Source organism: Barbatula barbatula (assembly GCF_947034865.1).
Source record: "Barbatula barbatula genome assembly, chromosome: 8".
Classification (NCBI taxonomy): domain Eukaryota; kingdom Metazoa; phylum Chordata; class Actinopteri; order Cypriniformes; family Nemacheilidae; genus Barbatula; species Barbatula barbatula.
In genome coordinates this window covers 20,865,069-20,886,916 of record NC_136771.1, presented here as the reverse complement: position 1 = coordinate 20,886,916, position 21,848 = coordinate 20,865,069, and the positions used below count along the sequence as shown (strand labels likewise).

The window sequence follows — 21,848 nt, the reverse complement described above, 5'->3', positions numbered from 1 at the left end:
TCGAGGTGATCTCTGTTGTTCGGTTTCACACTTTCTTCAATGGCTTATTTTGCCATCTTGAAACGGCAAACATACCACATTCAAAATCTATTTAGTGATTTTAACTGCAATGCACAGGTTTCAAATTAACAAAACGTCACCGTCTGTTGGTGTAGAATTAAATTATAGTATATCGTTATAGTTTATGTAGTGATCGTTCTTGGTTTAAACAGACATTTACATAATAGACCACCTTTATTACTACGTAAGACACATTGTCTGATCCAGAATAGGCTACAGAGATAAATGTTTTGCTCATTTAAGGCATTACATATATTTAAATAGACTAGTTAGCAAAACACCTTGCTTTTTCTATTTCCCCACCAGGTTAATTCATTTTCTTGATGAACTTGATGAAGCCATAATATGGTGAAATTATGATGAAAATATTTATTTACACACTGGCAGCTCAAACCCTGGTCTCCAGAACCAACATTGTGGACAAATTGCACCAGCTGTGCATTCACAATAGTAACTTATTTACATTTTTATCTAAATCCACCTAAACGTACTGTAGCAATAAATCATACTCTTTGCTTTTCATGCCAGTCATTATAACAGTCACGCTGTGGCTGAAAGCACAACATCACATCACAAGTCACACACACGACTGTAGTTTCCTGGTGGCACAGCTCGCACTTTCGTCCAATAGTAGTGCTGTCCTGTGTGATGTGCTTTGGCTTGTGGAATGAAGCAGAAGGCGAGGGGGGATCTGAGGATGGCGCAGGTGAGGAAGGAGCAGGTGTCCTTGCTGCTGAGGTGGGAGAAGAATGTGCTGAGGGTTCTGGGGACTCCTCTATAAGCTTCAATATGAGCATCTCAAGGAATGTCCTATGCGTCAAAGCCCTTCGGTTCTTCGCCTTGGCCGTCAGTTTCTGCAGGATAAATGCGTTCTCTACAGCAATGTCAAAAACGTGATAAAAAACAGTCTGATACCATTTTTGTGGTTTGTGGATAAGTCTGAAATGTTCGGTAACACAATTTGATGGATCCACAGCTTCCATGTTCCTGTGTGGATAGTTAAAGAGTTTGCATATTATAACACCATTTACATTACTGAAAGTATATACAAAAAACAATAAAAGCATTGTTTCAAACATAATTCCTGAAGAAATACAATTATTTTACTAGCCTGTCGTAGTCCACCAACGCAGCTGGAATGGGGATGTCCACAAATGGGGATGTCCGAGATCTGTCACCTCTCTTCACCTTCCTCTTCACAGTGTCTCCTTCGTGCGCTTTATGGAAGGTGGAGCACATCTGTATTTCCTGTGCATCTTTCCACCGGACAAACAGCAGCTCTTTGTCTCTAATCCAACGCATGGTGCCACGTGCAGCATTTCTTGCCATACTGTTGACTATAGTTCTTGGAAATCCTTTCTTGTCTGCCTGGACAGGACCACAGGCCCGGATTTTCTTCTGCAGAAGTTCCCTGAACAGAGTGGGGCTGGTGTAAAATTGGTTTACAAACAGTTTATACCCTGTACCCAGCAAATTTTCATCCACCAATGCCATAAGTGGCTCATAGCTCAGGCCCTGACTATGTGATGCATGAGACCTCTCCTCATAAACAAAGAAGTCCCATGTGTAGCCATTGGTGCAGTCTGACAGAGCAAACAGTTTGTATTCATTATTTGATTCGTTTATCGTACATTTTCTGAGTCCCGTCCTAGCCTGTGACGTCATCATTCTTTCATCGATTGTGATGTTCTGAAAGGGATGATAATAGGTCTTGCAAGCTTCCCTGATGACTTGATACAAGGGCTGAATTTTACTCAGGCGTTCATCCTCTGGCGTTCCCTTCCTCTTCTTGTTTTGTTCATCCTGCTTGCTATCACTAAGATAAAGTGCATTCGAGATTGACAGAAATCTCTGGTAAGACATGATTTCTTGAGGAAAGCACAGACCAAAGTACTCTGACTCTCGCCAGTAATTCGCCAGCACCAGAAATTCGAAGAGCACTTGAATAGTCCCATAAAAATGACCAGTGCTATGAACGATTCGAACTCTTTCAGATCCATCTGGTCCCATTGCGTATCTGTTGTCTGGCATTTGGTGCCGTAGACGTTTGTGTTAGTGACAATTTCCTCCAACAAGGTTTTGGAAAAGAACAGCTGGAAAAAATGTAGAGGTTTGCTGCATGAATTGGATGTGAACTTTAGTCCAGGTGTTTGGACAGGTGTGAAGACAGGATGAGACGGTTCATTATCTGCCTCATCTGCACCATGCCACCTTTCAGGAACGTCACCAAAGGACCAGCTTCCTTTTCCATTCCTGCCGTTACATTCGTCAGGAAGAGCGGATGTGGAGGACAAGCGGGCTCGTTTTTTCCGATGCAAGTGGGCTGCTGAATCCTGGTCTTCCTCTGGTGAATTAATCTCAGGTAAAGGCCTACAGCATGACAAGAAAACCCCAAAAAGGTTTTTTTTGCATCTCTGCACAAAACCATTCAAAAGTGAAAGGATTTAAACGTCCAAAATGAGATTCAACTATAAAGTTCTAAAAAATTAATTTCTTGAGCAATACTCCTTTTAATCACCGAAAACCTTTTTCTGGTACGTGGTTTTAGATCATATACTGGATAAATGTTCATATGTATCTAAATTCCAAAATATTATTTTCATCAAAATTCGGGTATACTACAGCAAAAACATACTCAAGAAAATGTTGGTAAACAACTCACCAATCTAAAATGGGGTCAAGACCATCGATAAACATCTCCTCTGTTGTGGTGTCCACACTGGATGCCACACTGTCTTGGTCACAACAATCAACGTCTTCATCTCTACATTCTGTTGCTTCCACCACACCGTTCTTAGTGGTTTGGTTTGTTTCATACGAAAAAAGCACATCATCCGATTCAGGCGTCTTTTGCACATTTGTCTGCAATTGTCAATGTTAAATGTCAGATATTTTATGTTTCTGGAGGTTAACTTATTGTTTTTCCATTATAATAATTTTTACAAACATTAAAACTATGATAGTCTCTTTCAAAACGACTCATTTTTAAGAGCCGATTTTATCTGTACAAATTTCATAACTGCAGAACATTTCATTGCAAAATGACAAGTTAACAACATCACACAGCTTTTTCAATGCATCACATCGCTTTTAGGACAGACTTGATGTATTTTAGGGTCAGAACTTTCACAGATCTTTAATATTTTTTTAGCTTGATCAATGAAACAAACACTTAATGCACTCCCATTCAGAGGCTCATTATTTTTGTTTGTGACATTAACCCTGGTTCAATTTTAAATACACATGCGATCTAGTTACTGAATCTATCTATGTTTGTACATGCTAAGTGACCAATGTACTGGTATTTAGATTTTTCTTAACTTGAAACATAAAAAGCCACCATGAAATCAAACAGGAAAAGAGATTTACACAGTATTGCAGTGATTATTATAAATGATTTCTCTGTGCACACCATTATTTTTTCAAAATTCATTTGTAATATTTAATCAAAATCATTAAGCTCATCCTCTCGTCATCAAACAGCTCTTTTCCATATAATGTCAGCAACAAAAAAAAGAGGTATGACTATACTGACTGTCCAATGGCCAGGCATTTTTAGCCCTTCCCTCCAGGCCCTACTTACATCAAACCAATCAAAAGGGACAGGCAAAATAAAGCCCTGCCCTCAATTTTTTCTCATTTCAGAAGCCGTTTCATTTCAGATGTACATCATGATATGGAAAAGAAGTAAATCACAACTTCATTTTCATGGTGACTAAACAATGTTTGAACAGCAAAGGGAGCATGCATGTGGAATCTAGTATAGACCACTTCAAAAGATGTAAACACTGGTCCAAAAGTAGGTTTTTTGTTTTTACTTATTTTGTATTTTATATATATATATATATATATAATCAAATCTTAAAGATATTTGTTTAACATTTCGATTCGGTTATTAATGTTCTGTTAGTTGTATTTTGGTTAAGCGTTTGTGTAGTTCAAAACTGAAACAGGACATTCCACTGGACCAGTGTTTACATCTTCTGAAGTAGTCTATAGACAGTTTCATTGTTAACTTACAGTTTGTGTTTGATGATCGATTTGACTAGAGGCTTATAATAAATATAACCATTTAGATTTAAATTATTTATATTCATTATATTATTATTTTATTGTACAATAATTGTATTATATAAATTTTTGTATTGTATTTTCTTGTGTTCCTTTATATTAAATAAACAATTGGCTGAATGGGTCATGTAACTTCGTCGCATTTAAGTTTAACCAAGTACCGGTTCTTTTACTGCTAACGCAAAAAAAAATGGCTAGACATACTTTTAACTTTCCGGAAGTTACGTTTGAGCCACAAAAGCGTGCATGCTCAGTAACGTTTGTTGTTGCTTTGAAACCGAACTATAGTGTTTCGGACTGTAGAGCCGAATATAAATAAATACAGTATCTCACAGAAGTGAGTACACCCCTCATATTTTTGTAAATATTACACGTTTTCATTGGACAACACTGAAGAAATACACTCTGCTACAATTTAAAGTAGTGCGTGTACAGCTTGTATAATAGTGTAAATTTGCCGTCCCCTCAAAATAACTCGACACACAGATATTAAGGTGTCGACCACTTCGACCAACAGAAGTGAGTACAACCCTAAATGAAAATGTCCAAATTGGGCCCAATTAGCCACTTTCCCTCCCTGGTGTCACGTGATTTGTTAGTGTTACAAGGTCTCAGGTGTGAATGGGGAGTAGGTGTGTTAAATATGGTGTTATTGCTCTAACTCTCTCATACTGGTCACTGGAAGTTCAACATGGCACCTCATAGCAAAGAACTCATATTGAGTTCTTTCATATTGTGTCAAGCATGTGTGACGGCAACCAGGTGAGGAGAACAAAGACAAGTGTGTCTTGCCTGGAGTCAAGCGTGGTGGTGGGAGTGTCATGGTCTGGGGCTGCATGAGTGCTGCCGGCACTGGGGAGCTACAGGTCAGTGAGGGAACCATGAATTCCAACATGTACTGTGACATAGCATGATCCCCTCCATTTGGAGACCGGACCACGGGGCAGTATTCCAACATGACGACCCTAAACACACCTAAAGAAGCTGAGGGTAAAGATGATGGACTGGCCAAGCATGTCTCCAGACCTAAACCCTATGGATCATCTGTGGGGAATCCTCAAACGGAAGGTGGAGGAGCACAAGGTCTCTAACATCCACCAGCTCTGTGATGTCGCGTTGGAGCGTAAGAGGTCTCCAGTGGCAACCTGTGAAGCTCTGGTGAACTCCATCCATGCCCAAGAGGGTTAAGGCAGTGCTGGAAAATAATGGTGACCACACAAAAAAAGTACACTTTGGGCCTAATTTGGACATTTTCACTTCGACGTGTACTCACTTTTGTCAGGGTTTAGACATTAATGGCTGCGTGATGAGTCATTTTGAGGGGACTGCAAATTCACACTGTTATAAAAGCTGTACACTCCTTCACATATAAAAGAAACGTGCACACTAACCAAGCACACTCACGTGTTGTGGTTCAGCTTCACAAAGGTCAGAATGTCCCGACAGAGTGGGAACTGCTCCGTCTTTGAGTAAAAGCTTTTGCGAGTAGCCGGCATTGTACGCTCCGAGGTTCTGGAAGCTGTCCTTCGTAAAATGTTTCGGACACAGAGAAATCGTTGGGTTATAATGTTCAGGAACAGTGTTAAAAATAAAATATAACCACTTTTTTCTAAGTTCTTCTGCCTTGGGTAGACCGAAAAAAGGGTGCTCGTATGTGGGGTGGAAAAAACAGCGTCTACTGGGCATGGTGGTAACGCGTAACTAAAGCTAAAGCATCCGAAGCTTAATGCCTAAAGTGCCCAGTGAGCGCGCTCTTATCATGGTCGCTCTAGTAGCGGAAGTTCCGCCTTTCTGGAAAAGCATCCAATCGCTAAACACTGACGATTCTCGGGGGCGGGGCGCTGTAGTGAGTGTTGACACATATCACGTTGGCAGGAATTTCAAGACCTTGACGTGATTTTTTAAGACTCAACACACAGCTTACAACAGTCTGTCCAATGTTTAAAAGTTTGCATTGATGTTGCATATCTGTAACGAAGCCTTGCACTTGCAGAGCCATTAGTTCCACTCATTTATCATGACATACATAGGCTAAGCATATACATTTTCATCATCACAACATACCCAGTTTCACTGTGTGGTTATTACACTCATGAAACATTCCTGCACAGAATGTTTGATACAAAGGAACATCATTTGGAAAAAGATTTTATGATAAAAATGCCATTTTATAAAAAACTTATAATTGCTATTATGGCTGCCACATGTAATTCTGATATTATACATTTTTGCTATAATCATTTATTGTATTATCCAGACATTTTAGGTTCAAATTGTGAAAGAGTGGTTCAGGGACTATGAGACATAATTTCAGTCCAGACCTTATTGAGAATCTTTGGGATGTGCTGGAGAGGATCTCTGGACGGGAGTAAATGTTGTGTCTTTGCAGAAGCTAATCAAAATGAAGCCACGGCGAATGTGTGCCGTAATCAAAGCTAAATATTAATGTGTGACTTATTTTGGGAAGGGCAGTGTGAGAGCCATTGAGAGAGAGAGTCGCGTTGACTCCAATGGAACACTAACGCTTGGAGCTGCGAGTAAACAGACCAACTGAGGCAAACGTCTAACCCACTTAAAGACGAAAGCCATTTAATGAATACAAAATGAAAGAAATAAAGCATTTAAAGAGAAAACATAACTTCCTGGAACTATCTGAAGGCTCCATGAATCAAGTGACGCTCCAGCGTTTTGGACTTCCGTTGGCAGAACTCTTTCTCTCTCTCAGTGGCTCTGGGCAGTGTATTGTCTGCAGTTCACTTCCTGCTTAAAATCCACATGAAATCAAAACTGACCCTATTTACTATATTTTCTTCTACCTGTTTTGGATTTATCTGTTCAAGAAAACCCACAATTTGTATCTTTAATTTTGGGATGGCCAGAACCTTGGTTAGAACTGCAAATTTTTCTGTATTCAAACAATGTTGGAAACATTTGGAAAACCTAAATTAAATATATAACACTAGTTTCTTGATATTTTAATGAAAACGTTTCACATCTTGTAGCCGCTTAACTGACTGTACTAGTACTGTATCTAGCTAACAGTCATTAAATCAGGTCATATATTATGTTGCAGTGAAACATCCACCCTATTTTCATTGTCATGTATGTGTTCCATATCTTTGTTCACCTATAGGCTAATTTCAAACTAAACGAGACATACATTATAATTTTTAATGTTGTGTTTGAAACTATTTTCCCCATTCATAATATCACTACAGTGTCTTGTTAATGTTTATCGTCTCTACTTATATTCATTTGTCTTTTATAACATATTTTTGTCACTCTTGATACTTTCAGTAAAATATGATGGCCTCTAGCAGCACTAGATTCAGCACAATGGACAGCTCCCAGTTCTTAGCAGACAACGTGTCTATAAAAACATTGGTAGTCAACGAATTCGGTAATTGATTAATCGACTCACTATTTGCCTTGTAAACTATGTAACTTTCTTTAATTTACAGCTTTTACTGAAAAAGTACACAAACGTGGAATGTGTATACAAGAACAAAAGCACTTCGTTGGCATTAAACGATATTAACAGATTTGTTCAAATATTTCTTTTCAACATAATATTACATGTCACTGTGCATTCAAAATAAAAAGCAACTACTATTAACATTTTGATGTGCATCCACCTATATTTATAGTAGTCATCAATTATAAACCTTGCATGTCATGCCAGTCATTATAACAGTCACGTTTCGGCTGAAAGCACAACATCACATCACAAGTCACACACACGACTGTAGTTTCCTGTTGGCACAGCTCGCACTTCCGTCCACAAGCACTGCTGTCCTGTGTGACATGCTTTGGATTGTGGAATGAGGATGAGGAAGGAGCCGAAGTAGCAGGTGTCCTCGTTGTGGAGTTGGCAGCAGAAGGACGAGCTGAGGGAACTGGGACTCCTGCGATAAGCTTTGAAATGAGCATCTCTAAGAACGCCCTACGTGTCAAAGCCCTTTTGTTCTTTGCCTTGGGTGTCATTTCCTGCAGGATGAATGCATTCTCAACAGCAATGTCCAAAGCGTGATAAAAAACAGACTGATACCATTCTCTAGGCTTGTACATAAGTCTGAAATGTCCAGTAATGCAATTGGATGGGTCCACTGCCTCCATGTTCCTGTGTAGAAATATAAATATATAAAGTCAACATATATTCAAACACTCTAAACATTTCTAAAATCATATACAACTGATATAATTCCACTAGCCTTTCATAGTCCAACACCGGAGCAGGAATGGGGATATCCACAGAGGTCCATGTTCTGTCTCCTTTCTTCACCTTCCTCTTCACAGTGTCTCCCTCATAAGCCTTATGGAAGGTGGAGCACATCTGCACTTCCTGCTCATCTTTCCAGTGAACAAACAACAGCTCTTTGTCCTTAATCCAACGCATCGTGCCTTGTGGGGCGTTTTTTGGAAATCTGTTCACTGTTGGTCTTGGAAATCCTTTCCTGTTTGCCCAAAAAGGACCACAAGCCCAGATGCTCTTGAGCAGAAGATCCCTGAAAAGTGTGGGGCTGGTGTAAAATTGGTCTACGAACAGTTTATACCCAGTACCCAGCATATTTTCATCCACCAATGCCATAACCGACTCATAGCTTAGGCCCTGGCTCTGTGACGCACATGACTTTCCCTCATAAACAAAGAAGTCCCAGGTGTAGTGACTGGTGCAGTCTGACAGTGCAAAGAGTTTATACCCATTATTTGTAGGTTTGTCCTTTATGCATTTTTTAAGTCCCGTTCTAGCCTGTGATGTCACCATCCGTTCATCAATTGTGATGTTCTGATAGGGATGATAATAGGTCTTACAGGCCTCCCTGATGATTTGATACAGGGGCTGAATTTTACCCAGGCGTTCATACTCTGGTGTTCCCTTCTTCTTGCTGTTCTCCTCATCTTTCGTGATATCACTTATGTGGAGAGCATTGGAGATTGACAGAAATCTCTGGTAAGACATGATTCGGCCAGGAAACAGCAGACCAAAGTATTTTGAATCTTGCCAGTAATCCGCCAGCGAAGAGCACTTGACCAGTCCCATAAAAATGACCAGTGCTATAAATGAGTCTAACTCTTTTCGGGTAATCTTTTCCCACCGCTTTCCTGTTTTCTGACATTTGGTTCCATAGACATTTGTGTTTGTGACTATTTCCTGCATTATGGGTTTTGAAAAGAAAAGCTGGAAAAACTTCAAGGGATTGTTGCAGGAATTGGATATGAACTTCGGACCAGGTTCTTGGACAGGTGTGAAGATAAGATGAGACGGTTCATCTGATTCAACTCCACTATGCCATGTTTTGACTGAAACACCATCTTGTCCATTTCTCCCAGCACCTTTTTCAGGGGGAGCAGATGTGGAAGACAAACGGGGTCGCTTTCTCTTATGTAAACCAGCCTCCTTGTCCTGTGGTAAATCAATCTCAGATGAAGGCCTACAGCATGATGAAAAAAATAAAAGAAAGATCAGAAATTGGAAACAATCTTATTGACCATGCGTTGGTTGCAGCAGTGCAAACGTTTTATATATATTTGTATCTTTTGCCTTTGACCGGCATATATTATCATGAACATTTTCATACTTATTGCAATGGAAATTGTAAAAACTCATGAATTAATCATTCTCATGACTACATATTAAATCAAGGCTTTACACATATTCACAGAAGACATTACCTGACTTATTTCCACCTAAATATCTATTTTTTATATTCCTGTTGGTTAGTGTCATAATTATACAATCTCTGGTTATATAAATTAATATAATTATACATTATCTTTTCCATAACCATAAAATGATCCTCTTGCCTACTTAATCAAGTAACTTGAATTTATTATGCTCCTGGCCTACACCATCGTATTTCCACTCGCTAATGCAGATCTATGTTCCTGCCAGATCACTGCGGTCTGCAAAGGAACAACGACTACCATCCCAAAAAAATTCACTCTCCCGTACCTTCTCTGGATCTGTTCCACATTGGTGGAATGATCTACCAGCTGCTACAAGATCAGCAGACTCGGTTGCCATCTTTAAAAAAACGCCTAAAAACGCATCTCTTCCGTCAACACGTCGCTGATTGAGTTTTCCTAATTCTCTTCCCTTTCCTTCTTTTAAAAAAATAAATAAAAAACACTTACTAACCTCACTATTCTTAGCTTTGTATACTGTGCTAGGCTTTAATGGACTAGTTTGATGCACTTATGTATTTTGTTGCCTATGTTGTTATAATTGCTTCCAATGTTTCCTTATTTGTAAGTCGCTTTGGATAAAAGCGTCTGCTAAATGACTAAATGTAATGTATTAACTTCCGTTTATGTACATAATGCACTGAACATGTAAAAAAGAAACTCACCAATCTTGAATGGGGTCAAGACCGCCAGTAAACATTAAGTCCAAACTAGAAGCCACATTGTCTTGGTCACAAAAACCAAGTCCTTTACTGTTCGAATCTGTAGTATCCCCCCCATCATGCTCTGTAGTTTGGTACGCATCATCAAAATGCAGATCAACCACTGCAGGTGTATGTTGTACGTTCTGTCAATGGATGAAAATGCATTTTAAGATCTTTTCTGATGTTTTTTATATCATTAAGAACACTTAATACAATTGAGCAGAGTAGAATTAAAATGTTATTTTTCATAAAAATGTCTCCGCCCAATCTAGATCAGTTGCCTCAAAGCAAAGTCTTTCTATGTAGTCAAACATGAGTGTAAATAGCTGCAGCATTCACACAGTGATGGGCAGTAAAAAAAACTTTAAAACAGCAACCTACCACAAATATTAAAGGGATACTCCACCGAAAAATGAAAATTCTGTCATCATTTCAAACCAGTATACATTTCTTTTGGTTGAACACAAAGAAAGATATTTGGAAGAATGTGATCAACTGAGATTTCTTGGGCACTATTGCCTACCATAGTAGAAAAAAACTAACTGTATATATTTTTTGTTTGTTGAACTCAAAATAAATTATTTATATAAACAAACAGTTTAAAGGGATAGTTCATACCAAAATGCTGTCATCATTTGCTCAGGCTCATTGGAACAAAGAAATGTATACAGGTTTGAAACAACCTGAGGGTGAGTAAATGATGACCGAATTGTCATTTTTGGATAAACTATCCCTTTGATGGTAGTGAATGGTGCCCTACAAGTCTCAGATGCTAACATTTGTCCAAATATCACCTAATAGTTCACTCACAAATAATTATTTTAATCGAGTACTTGTCATTTCAAACTTTGACTTTCTTTCTTCTGCAGACTCCGAACTTCTTGAAGGGCAGTTATTTATTACGAATAAAACAATTGTCTGTTTTGACTTTGACTGCGAGGCTTTATGATAAACTTTTATTTTAACCTTGGACCTGAACGTGACAGTTTACTTTACTGCATAATTATTTTAAGAGTCTAAGTAAAATGGATTAGTCAGTGGGAATGTAACTTTCATAAACGATCGAAAAACAGTACAAATGAAGCGTTACTCACGGTTTGCTTGATTCTTGTTGGGTCCCAAATAGTTGGCACGGCCCGATCTTTGAGCAAAAGTTTTTGTGCAAAGCCAGCATCGTATTGCGATTTGTTTTCGAAGCATCCACTGGTGAAATGTGCAGAGCAAACACGCAAGTGAGCATTGATCGGAGTTGGGCTCTTCTTAACAATAAACTGAATCCATTTCTCTCTGAAGTCTGGGTCCTTCGGCAGCATATGCAAAGACGTTGTTCTTACACACCCGTTAACAGCACAACGTCTGTACGACATCGTGATCTTGATCGTAAGCAACTGAAGTTACTTCTGAACAACTCGCTTCTTAGCGGATGAACATTATTGGGCGGTTCCCACAATGAGATGATTGAAAGTTGTTTAGCAGCAGAAGGTTAATTTCATTAATTCCTTTATAAGTTTCTCTGTCTTCGCAAGATTAAAGGGGTGTTTATAATCGGAGTGCAAATGCAGCAGCGTCTGCAGCAGCGTCTCCAGCAACAAACCGATCTTCTTTTCTTCGTTTGATTTTCGCAAAAAAGCTCAGAGTTGTATTACCGCCGCCTGCCGGACTGGAGGGTACGTACACAAGTGTTGTGTTGCTACCTTTGGAACAACAAACATTCATAATGTATTAAAACTGTTAGTCTATAAGAAACATTGTAAACAATTGTTACATATATTTTTAAATGCCGTTGTCCTTCTGAAACCTCATATCTCCACATTTGGTAATTATTAATTGTTTTGACATAATTCATTATTATTAATCACCCTTTATCACTTTAGGTTTTGGAAATATCTAACCAATACAAAGATAAGTACAGTTTTTTCAATTTTCTGAAAAACAGCTCATTTGGACAAACAAGGTTTCAGAAGGACGACGGAAATAAACTTTAAAGACCTAGTAAAGTTTGAAGCATGCTTTTGAACTTTGTTGCTTCTCTGACTTCATAATTCATCATTTTAGTTTACCTTAGTATGCACAAACCATTCTGGTATTGCACTGGTTTCCAATAGTCTAAGGTTGGGTCTCAAGACCACATTTGTGTCATGTGGCATTTTCGAATAAAATTAAATGGCAGCAGTAACCAGCTGCGTAATATCATGAAGACCTCTCACAACCAAACCATATACCCCAGCCACTTATATTAATACTGTCCACTGACGTAAACCAATCAGATGAGAGAGAACATCGGCATTAAAACTCTCAGCAGTGTCGAATCTTCATCACATGCCAGGATGGAACAATTGAGATTGACCATTATTGTCTGTAAGGAAAAATATTATTATTAATAATAATTGCCTTCCTTTGATGTATTTTAAACAAGTTATTGGACTTTTCCTATTTCTTCCATTACTATTTTTTCTAAAATATATTAAAATTAATGTTTCAAGTTTTTTGTTGTTGTTTGTTTAGATGTTTTTCTGTTCAGTCAGAAAATAATCAATGGATCTGAAATCGAGCTGAAGATCAGACCAGGAGACAACATCACTCTCTACTGTGACCGTCCATTAAGTCGTGGTTTCAACAACGTATGGATAAGAAAAAGCTGTCACGAGCATGAACCTCCTCTCATAATAGATTACTGGATAGTGGACCAAGAAAGCTTTAATCGTTTAAGATTCATTGATAATCCCAACAATAATTCTGTTGATCTACTTATAACTAACATAACAATCTATGATCTGGGTCTATACTACTGTGCTGAATATGAGAGAAAGTTACAAAAAGATGAAAATGGCTTCATATATCCATCTGATGTGTACTATTATGGAAACCTAACAACACGTATCTCTTTCGCTGGTAAGAACAAACACCAAATTGTTCAATTATTCCATGCAAATTGACTTTTTCAATACAAATACAAGCGTTCACTGTTTAGCCATGTTACTTCATTGTGCTTTAACAATGTTATATTATGTTTAACGACATATAATGTTATATGTTTGATTTAAAAAAAGTAATAGTAAATATTCAAATGAACATATTAGATTATATGATTTAATCTTACGTAAATAAGATTTATACATGCAATCTGATTCTTATTTTTAAGTGTAATGAAGCAATAGGAACAGCACTAATATAATTTAAGCCTTTTAAAAGCATTTATTGATATGTTGTGTGTTTGTTTAGAGCAAGTGTGCCATTGTTCTGAGCACACAAGCACCTCGCCACCTCCTGCATCAATCTGTGAGACTTGCAACATGCAGTTGTTCGTTGTGTGTTCAGTGTGTGTTATCATCTTCTCACTCCTCACTGTTGTTTGCTTGTATCTACCCTGTCATGCTCGGACAGCAGGTAGGCCTATATCAGTGAAACCAAGTGTATTTAATGTAAATTTGATATCAAGTGTTTTTATGAAATTGAATATTGCTGTAAAATATGGAAAAAATCGTATATACAGTTTTATGCTAAAAGGGTTCTTCACAGCGATGCCATAGAAGAACCATTTTTGGTTTCACAAAGAACCATTCAGTCAAAGGTTCTTTAAAGAACCATCTCTTTCTTACTTTTTAATATCTGAAGAAAATATTTATCCGCCACAAAGAGCCAGAAAGGTTCTTCAGATGTTAAAGCGTCTTAATGGAACCAAAAGGTTCTTCTATGGCATCAAATAACATTTTGTAAATATGTAAATATTTGCATTTAACCCTATTCAATTGTGACCATAATGGACAAAACACTAAGCTTTTAAGGTTCACTTTCAGTAAATATGGTCACAAAAAGTACACCTTTGCACCCAAATGCATATTACTCTTTTAAAAATAGAGCTGCTTCACGATGCCATAGAAGAACATTTTCTTCGTTTAAATGGTTTCACAAAAGGTTCTTGGTGGAGAAAAAGGGTTCTTCAGATGATAAGAAGGTCAGAAACAGATGGTTCTTTAAAGAACTTTTGACTGAAAAGTTATTTGTGGAGCCAAAATGGTTCATCTATGGCATCGCTGTGAAGAACCTTCTAAGCACTTTTATTTTTAAGGGTGTAGGACCTCAAAGACACGCGTGTCTGTGATTAAATGGTAGCCTACATATTAGGAGGTTTTTAAAGGATGCTGTCCCATGCATGCATTGAGGACTTGTTAAACATTTTATCTGTTGATACTATTTACTGACCCTTTTTTGTAGTAATATTTTGTAGTCATTTTCCTGGGCCTTGACTTAATAAGCATTGAACGTGTTGTTTTCAAGCCTGCTTACACCCGTTCCATAGCTGCTCTTTAGTTTACACCGCAAAAACACAAATTTTCAACATGAATACAAATGTTTTCATCTTGAATAATGTACAGTATCTGTATAAAAATGAAAGACATTCATTTTCTTAATGTAGACATGAATTTTGTTCTGAACTTATTGCAGACAAGAAGTTGATTGCATACTGTTTTAGTATTTATGTTTACATTTGTTTCTTTGGCTCAAAGTTTCTCTATAATCTGTTTTCATACTTTGTGGTTTTAGGTTCTAAGAGTGAAGAGATGCTCACAGTAAACATTTTGAAGGTAACTCATTAACATCAACCGTAAATATTTACACTAAGGTAATACTAAACTGACATCTTTGATAAAGTATCATTCATTTCAGGTGGATCAGACAGAGACACATCAGTGTGAGATGAGTAAAAGTGGAAAGCTCTGCCTCCACTCTGAAGTCACTTATAGACTCCTACCATCTGCAAGTCCGTGTGACTATCATTATTTGTAAACACAGCTTTTCCAGTAGAAGTTGCTTACAACTTTATTTTGTTATTATATTAGTTTGAAACTTTCTTAGCCAAAAATTATCAACAAAATTGTTAAATTATTGCTAAACAACACGTACATGTAAAAGAAAATTAAAAAAGCCTCAGTGTTGACAGGATTGCTATGAAATGTTAATTGGAAATAGTACATATGAATACGTGTATTAGTACGTTTCTGTATTATTAAATAAAAACAACGTTTTTTTTGTAAAACAAATGTTAAAAGATTTCTCAAATCTGAGACCATGTGGATAAATAATTACTGGATGCCTTTCACTTTTACTTTAAGTTTTATCCAAAGTAAAATATGTAGGCACTGCACATATTTAATCTGCAAACGAAAAAGGATATCATTGAATAAGTTATGTTTAAATCAGGGCAACAGGATGCTCATTTAGGTTTCCTGTATGTTTTCTTTCACTTTGACTCTCTCAGTCTTTTTGTTTTTGGGGTCAGTAGTCAGTACCAACCACAAACATTTTCACTGGACTTTTGAAAGGCAATGCATGTGTGTCTGTGTGGGCATGCGGGCATGCTTGTATCATTTGCTCGTCCCCAGACGGCAATTTTTACAGAAAAGTGTGGAGCGTATAGACCTGTCAGGGTTGGAAATAGTCAACATGTTAAGACAGTCTGTACATTAGCCTTTGTACACAATGAGACAAATTCATAACAAGAAATAATTTAGAACCATGGACATTGAACAGCATTGAGTTTGAATTTGCCTTTATTTTGAGATGTGTTTTAAACATCATATTAATACGAAGATACTAATTAAATTTGAGGCTGTGTCTTTGGTGTATTCATGTGCAATTTAACATGTGTAACTGGGAACAAATCTCCACCTATTGCTCTGCTGTGAGCACCACTTGCAGAATTAAACCATACAGCGGTAGAAGTACACTTGAAAGTCAAGAGGGCCATGAGTGTTGGGTGAATCTTGTCAGTGCTATGAGCAAAATAAAATCTTTGATTTACAATAAAAGGAGGAGTAGATTGAATGTTATCATATTTATGTGGCTGTATGAAAATGCGGGGAAAATTATGTAATGGATTTGTGTAAGTGTTATAAAATACAGCAGTGTCACTTTGCAGTGCCACAGGATGTTAGTGGTTTTTATGTGTAAAGTCTCATTCTACTTACGAGCCTCTGGCCTTCTCTTTGTTTTTCTCCAAACCACAAATGATTTCATGGTTTTTTACTGTCCTTGTGTATGGTTGTACATACTGTACAATTATATTTGACATGCGAGTTGATTCATCTCTAAGAGTGCTTTACTTCTGCAGCTCTTTCCGGTGATCAATGTGAAATGTTGTGGTTTGTCTCAAGGTTTCATCATTAAACTCATCTTTGTTTGCCACTCTTGCTTATAAACTGGTGTGTCAAGACTACTTGCTAAATAAATAGAACTGAATATAAAACAACAGTAAACAAGGATTCTAGTTTGGATAATAGGTCAAGTTTATATAATGGGTCTGAGAAACGAATTAGACATGTTGAAACAGGAAACCACAACCTTGATGATGATGTTTTTGCACTAGTAAGTGTTTGTGCCAGTGCTTGCTATAGCGTGCACAAATAGAATGGAACAGTTTGTGGTGAGATGAAGTAGGTTTGCAACCCCTTTGTTTTGACCCAGAACAATACAGTTCTCATATACTTCCTTCGACAAACAAGCACACATCTCTATAATTTAGCAGTTATAGATGCTAATTTAACAATAGCGATACAGTCAGGTCTTCTCCATTATCACAGAACTTTTGATCCTCATCTCCATTTCACAAATTGGAACTATTTAAACTGATAAAAAATACTATATCTTTTATCTTTGTATGTACTGCACCACAACAAACAATTGATACTATGCACTAAACATCTAATTTTACAGTTTAATATGATTCAGTGTTGTAGACGGTCTATCCAAAATTTCATAGTAGACCTATATAAGAAATATTTTGGTATCCTTTCAAATGTCATGGTGTGGCATGAATGGTTGAAGAAAACAGCATATATATATATATATATATATATATATATGAACAATAACCGACAAATGAAATACTCAGGTATACCTGGGCAAGCTCTGGAGGTTCAGGGCCTGGTGCAGGCTTACAAGGAACGAATCCTGTATCTTGTAAAGGCTGTCTGAACATATAAGAGAAATACATATAATACTGTATAATATAATATAAAAACAGTGACCAAATAAAAACAAATCCCAACTCTGAAGTGTATCAGATTTGAACAGAAAGACCTCCCAACATAGTAACCCAATCAGATAACAGTTGATGTCCTCAATGTTGCTGCGCAGACTTATCGGCTATACTTACAATCAGTTATAGAAATGGAGCGAGCAAGACGAACCCTCATCACACTCGTGTGTAAGTCCTTTTGAATTACCATTATTTTGTGTACAGTGCTATGGGAGTTGGGTTACATAAACAATATGCATTTCTGAATATCTAAATAAAATGATCCATTAACTGTTAAAACACTTGTATGCAGGTGTTTTGTTATGTGGTCATCAGAAAACATTTGGGACAGAAGTGAAGATCAAAGTCAAACCAGGAGACAATGTCACTCTCTTCGGTGATTGTGTCGTTCCAGTGGGTTCACACATCTTTTGGATTAGAAACAACTCATATGGGAATCAATCTATTTCATTGTTTGCCGAAGATTTGTTTCAGGGAACATTTCCACGTTTTCACTTTGTAGCAAACAACTCCAGTAACTCATTTGATCTACATATTAAGAATGCTAGCGTTTATGATGCAGGAGTCTATTACTGTGCAAAAGTGGATAGAAAAATTAAAGATGTACATGACAAGGTTAACATCGAGCTGGAGTACCAGTATGGAAACAGGAGAACCCATCTGTCTCTCTTGGGTGAGAAAGTAGTCATCTAACAAACAATTAAGTTAATTAATGTAGAAAACAACTTAACAAATAATATAATCTATGTTTTTCTTTTATTTAGATCCAGTGCCTTCTGTGTCCACCCTTCCTGAAGTTTCTGAATTACGCTGCAATTGTTGGACGTTGTTGTTGAGTGTGTGTTCAGTCTGCGTTCTCATCTCTTCACTCCTCTCCGCTGCTTGTGTATACTACCTCTGTCGAACTCAAACTACAGGTACTCATTCACTGCACGTTATTCGCTTTCCTTGATAACAACGTTACAAGCATTTTATTGTGGATGAAAATATAATTCTAAATAAAAGGATAAAATAATGATGAATGAGCAAGTAAGGTAGTAATGTATTCCAAGACGTAACAATAAAGTACTTGTGTTTTAAGACATCCCAAAACAGCTGTTAATTAAAGTAAAGCGTAAACGTACAAAGCAAAACATTTTTGACCAAAGAAATTTGACAAAACTGTTTTTCAGGTTTAGAGTTATTTGCAGAGATACACAGAGCAAATATATTAAAGGTAACATTATGGTAATATTTTGTTAGTATACCTGTAATATGTCTAAGATGATAGTCTAGGTTGCATTAAATATCTCTGTTTTTATTTTAGGTGGATCCGACAGAGAGACATCAGTGTGAAATGAGAAAAATGGGAAAGTTCTGCCTCCATTCTGAAGTCACATATAGACTATTACCATCTGCACATTTCTATCAGACGATGTGACTCTCCCCGCTTAGCTCATCCAAATTAAGTGGTCAACTATATACAGTACATACTGTATGTATCACCAAGAACAAAACCCAAACGTCAGCTAACAGCTAACAAGACTGTCTCTTTTAACACATTTTATGTGTACACACATTTCTTCAAGTTTCACAGAACAGTTTTCATTTCAATTTACAGTTGTTGTTGAGGTTTTGTTTTTTTGTGCTGAAAAAAAACAAATAAACTTTGTGATGGAAATGGACGTCAGAGTTAAAAAAAGGCATTTTTTTGTCTGTGTACATTTTTATTTGAAGAATTTAAATACAAAAAACAATATTAAGTATTATTTATTATTAAGAAAACTTATTGTATTTCATCTTTACTCGAAATGATGCCTGCATTTCTTTAGATACAGTTATAATGTGAGAAGTAATATAAGTGAAAATTCATAGTAAGTTTAGTTAGAATTTAATCTTTATTATTTATTTATGGATTTATTTAAGGATGTATACACATCTTAAAAGTAAGTTTGGTTGGTGACTGTGTACACATGAAAGGATCAACGGAATGCGGTGCAGTCGGTTTTCTTGTTCTTGTCTTTTTAGTATATTTTAATTTGCCAAGAAAAGATGTTGAAGAGCTAAGTCACAAACAGTTACCAACTGAAATCAATTAGGTTTGGTGAAATTTAGCAAGTTTTACAGACCACTGGTGAGACACACTGGTGTAGAAGATCAGTAGAAATTCAGCACATTGGACAGCTCCAAATGCAAACAGACAAACAAAGGTCAAATTTCAGGCCAGGCAAGCACTTAAATAATTTCCTATCAACTTTGACCATTAGAGAAATATGTAATGGAAATTTAGCACTACACTCTTACAACTAAAGGTGCTATAAAGGGTTTTTCACATAAACCCACGAGGGGGTAACGTAACAAAACGGGGATGGATACAACATGACAAGACAGGACTAAGACTCACTATACTTAAAAAAAAGAGTAAAACTATAGACTAGACAAGACTAGACTAGACTAGACTAGACTAGACTAACACCACACAGGAACTCACCCAACAACCACAATGTACCAGCACAAGACAGAAGACACAAGGGCATTTAGTAAGGGACCAAATCAAGAGGGGAAAAGGTGTAGGGCATGAATCAATAACGAGGAAACAAGAGGACGGGAACAGAGACCGGAGAGTGTCATAATATAGGTATAGTGGCAGGATCATGACAAAACCTCATGTTTAATGTGGAGAGAGGCCATTATTGTTGTTATTGCCTTCCATACGCTCTCTCCGGGTCTCGTCTCTGTTCCCATCCTCTCGTTATAGATTAATGCCCTACACCTGTTTCCCTCTTGATTTGCTCCCTTATTTAATGCCCTTGTGTCGTCTGTCTTGTGCTGGTTCATTGTGGTTTGTGTGGTGTGTTCCTGTGTTGTGTTAGTTTAGTCATGTGTAGTTTATGTCAAAGAGTTAATTTAAGTTTTGTTACAGTGTAGTTAGTACTAGTTGTATCCATGTTTTGTTATGTTACCCCCACGTGGGTCTATGTTTTGTTATTTATTAAATGTATGTTAAAACCCCTTACCCACTGTCTGCACCTGGGTCCTCTCTCCGTGTCTCACCACTCGAGAACCATGACAGGAGAGTGTGTATGGCAAACTAAATTAACAATAATTGCCTCTCTCCACATTAAACATGAGGTTCTGTCATGATCCTGCCACTAGACCAAGAGAAACATGACATGATGTGGCAGAATCATGACAATTTTGCGCTTGAAGTTTCGACCTCTGGGGGGCAGCTTAAAACCTTTTAAAACGAAATGATGATTTTAGGAGACTGAAGTTAGTTTGTGAGATCAGTCTGCACACACGCACGCACACATATCTGGTTATATCTCCATGGGGACAGTCCATAGGCGTACAGTAAAAACTGTATATTTGATCCCCCTAAACCAAAATCTAAAGATCATAGAAAGCTTTTTGCATTTTTAGATTTTCAAAAAATATTGTTCTGTACAATTTGTGAATCTTGGCGAAAATTATTATTGTTATTTACCAAGTTCTTACCTTGTCTTGTGTCCCGTTCCAGACTCCAGTGCCAGATATCGCTCTACCTTCTATCTGTCTCTGTTCCCTGCCTCCCATAGAAGACTCTACCGGCTTCCAGCTGCTCATCTCTACTAGACCGGCCACCTAGCTCTCCGCCCGTCGCTCTCCACTAGTGGGCTCCCCCAGCCAACCCAGACCCTCTTCATCTCGCCAGTAGTGCCGCACCGACTCAAGTGGGCCTCACCTGCCTTCTCCATCCGCTGTGCCTCTGTCCCACCGCAACCATGGGAGTCTCTACCACGAATCTGCCCGGTTCATGGACTCTAGAACTGTCTATCATTGACTGGCTTGCTTTTAAATAAAGTGTTTTTGATCTCACCCCCCAACAGCTGAGTCCGCTATCGTTCATGACAGATATCTTCATAGTTCATCATAGTTTACCCTAACATCAGTCTCAGTGAAGACTGTGTATCTTGGGTACTACTACATCTACTAATTTTACTAGTATTTATATAATTATACAATTTCCCATATAATTATCAATGAAATATTCCAAGCATTTTCTTTTAAAAGGCCTGCTTAAAACTAATTCTATTACTATAAAGCTTTTATTTACTGTATAAACAATATATATTACGCAATATGTTGTGTTTTTTAAGTGACCGCAAACACATACAGGCTCAAAGGCTAATGGAAACCTTGAATTATGATCAACTACGATATGTGATGTGAGAATTTGATGACATGAACAAAAGTTGTAAATGTGAAGAGCTTTGTAAGTGGTCTAGATGAAAGACCTGTGGGTTTCCTTTAAACAAGGTTCTGTGCAT

At 37.4% G+C, this 21,848-nt stretch overlaps 4 protein-coding genes across 10 annotated transcripts; 2 read left to right on the top strand and 2 right to left on the bottom strand.

The window, feature by feature from the left end:
* Window positions 1-218: 218 nt before the first annotated feature.
* On the bottom strand, window positions 219-5,916 carry LOC306897007 (piggyBac transposable element-derived protein 4-like). 4 transcript variants are annotated; one of them, XM_079461445.1, is made up of 4 exons: window positions 5,536-5,904; window positions 2,723-2,922; window positions 1,172-2,430; window positions 219-1,047 (listed from the first exon to the last, which is right to left on the bottom strand). In XM_079461445.1, exons 3-4 carry the CDS (start codon window positions 2,089-2,091, stop codon window positions 564-566), a joined length of 1,404 nt encoding a protein of 467 aa, XP_079317571.1. In that variant the 5' UTR covers window positions 2,092-2,430; window positions 2,723-2,922; window positions 5,536-5,904; the 3' UTR covers window positions 219-563. The 4 variants fall into 4 exon arrangements, with proteins under 4 accessions (XP_079317571.1, XP_079317572.1, XP_079317574.1 ...); XM_079461446.1 differs by having other exon boundaries at window positions 5,523-5,892; XM_079461448.1 differs by having other exon boundaries at window positions 1,172-1,471; window positions 5,536-5,892.
* A 1,411-nt stretch (window positions 5,917-7,327) lies between these two features.
* LOC306897006 (piggyBac transposable element-derived protein 4-like) lies at window positions 7,328-12,143 on the bottom strand. 2 transcript variants are annotated; one of them, XM_079461443.1, is made up of 4 exons: window positions 11,615-12,130; window positions 10,482-10,663; window positions 8,343-9,563; window positions 7,328-8,251 (listed from the first exon to the last, which is right to left on the bottom strand). In XM_079461443.1, the coding sequence occupies exons 1-4, from the start codon at window positions 11,885-11,887 to the stop codon at window positions 7,789-7,791; spliced, it is 2,139 nt and encodes a 712-aa protein (XP_079317569.1). In that variant the 5' UTR covers window positions 11,888-12,130; the 3' UTR covers window positions 7,328-7,788. The 2 variants fall into 2 exon arrangements, with proteins under 2 accessions (XP_079317569.1, XP_079317570.1); XM_079461444.1 differs by lacking the exon at window positions 10,482-10,663 and having other exon boundaries at window positions 7,558-8,251; window positions 11,615-12,143.
* Window positions 12,144-12,747: 604 nt separating this feature from the next.
* LOC306897005 (uncharacterized protein) lies at window positions 12,748-16,715 on the top strand. Its single transcript, XM_079461442.1, has 5 exons — window positions 12,748-12,878; window positions 13,026-13,412; window positions 13,743-13,907; window positions 15,066-15,106; window positions 15,189-16,715. The coding sequence occupies exons 1-5, from the start codon at window positions 12,788-12,790 to the stop codon at window positions 15,306-15,308; spliced, it is 804 nt and encodes a 267-aa protein (XP_079317568.1). The 5' UTR covers window positions 12,748-12,787; the 3' UTR covers window positions 15,309-16,715.
* Window positions 16,716-17,659: 944 nt separating this feature from the next.
* On the top strand, window positions 17,660-19,233 carry LOC306897358 (uncharacterized protein). Of its 3 annotated transcripts, none has more exons than XM_079462005.1 (5): window positions 17,660-17,727; window positions 17,852-18,232; window positions 18,324-18,476; window positions 18,732-18,775; window positions 18,866-19,233. In XM_079462005.1, the coding sequence occupies exons 1-5, from the start codon at window positions 17,691-17,693 to the stop codon at window positions 18,977-18,979; spliced, it is 729 nt and encodes a 242-aa protein (XP_079318131.1). In that variant the 5' UTR covers window positions 17,660-17,690; the 3' UTR covers window positions 18,980-19,233. The 3 variants fall into 3 exon arrangements, with proteins under 3 accessions (XP_079318131.1, XP_079318132.1, XP_079318133.1); XM_079462006.1 differs by having other exon boundaries at window positions 17,681-17,727; window positions 18,732-18,786; XM_079462007.1 differs by lacking the exon at window positions 18,732-18,775 and having other exon boundaries at window positions 17,687-17,727; window positions 18,866-19,222.
* Window positions 19,234-21,848: the final 2,615 nt, after the last annotated feature.

What these genes read in the sequence shown, in the direction of transcription:
- LOC306897007 (XM_079461447.1), bottom strand. Translation starts at nt 2,091, where the DNA reads ATGCCAGACAACAGATACGCAATGGGACCAGATGGATCTGAAAGAGTT. An exon ending in GCGTTGGTGGACTACGACAG is followed by an intron (nt 1,048 to 1,171) that starts GCTAGTAAAATA and finishes CTATCCACACAG; the next exon opens with GAACATGGAAGCTGTGGATC.
- LOC306897006 (XM_079461443.1), bottom strand. Translation starts at nt 11,887, where the DNA reads ATGTCGTACAGACGTTGTGCTGTTAACGGGTGTGTAAGAACAACGTCT. An exon ending in CAACAAGAATCAAGCAAACC is followed by an intron (nt 10,664 to 11,614) that starts GTGAGTAACGCT and finishes ATCCATTGACAG; the next exon opens with AACGTACAACATACACCTGC. An exon ending in CTTGACCCCATTCAAGATTG is followed by an intron (nt 9,564 to 10,481) that starts GTGAGTTTCTTT and finishes ATCATGCTGTAG; the next exon opens with GCCTTCATCTGAGATTGATT.
- LOC306897005 (XM_079461442.1), top strand. Translation starts at nt 12,788, where the DNA reads ATGAGAGAGAACATCGGCATTAAAACTCTCAGCAGTGTCGAATCTTCA. An exon ending in CTGTCATGCTCGGACAGCAG is followed by an intron (nt 13,908 to 15,065) that starts GTAGGCCTATAT and finishes TTGTGGTTTTAG; the next exon opens with GTTCTAAGAGTGAAGAGATG. An exon ending in TCACAGTAAACATTTTGAAG is followed by an intron (nt 15,107 to 15,188) that starts GTAACTCATTAA and finishes CATTCATTTCAG; the next exon opens with GTGGATCAGACAGAGACACA.
- LOC306897358 (XM_079462005.1), top strand. Translation starts at nt 17,691, where the DNA reads ATGGAGCGAGCAAGACGAACCCTCATCACACTCGTGT. An exon ending in CTGTCGAACTCAAACTACAG is followed by an intron (nt 18,477 to 18,731) that starts GTACTCATTCAC and finishes ACTGTTTTTCAG; the next exon opens with GTTTAGAGTTATTTGCAGAG. An exon ending in ACAGAGCAAATATATTAAAG is followed by an intron (nt 18,776 to 18,865) that starts GTAACATTATGG and finishes TTTTTATTTTAG; the next exon opens with GTGGATCCGACAGAGAGACA.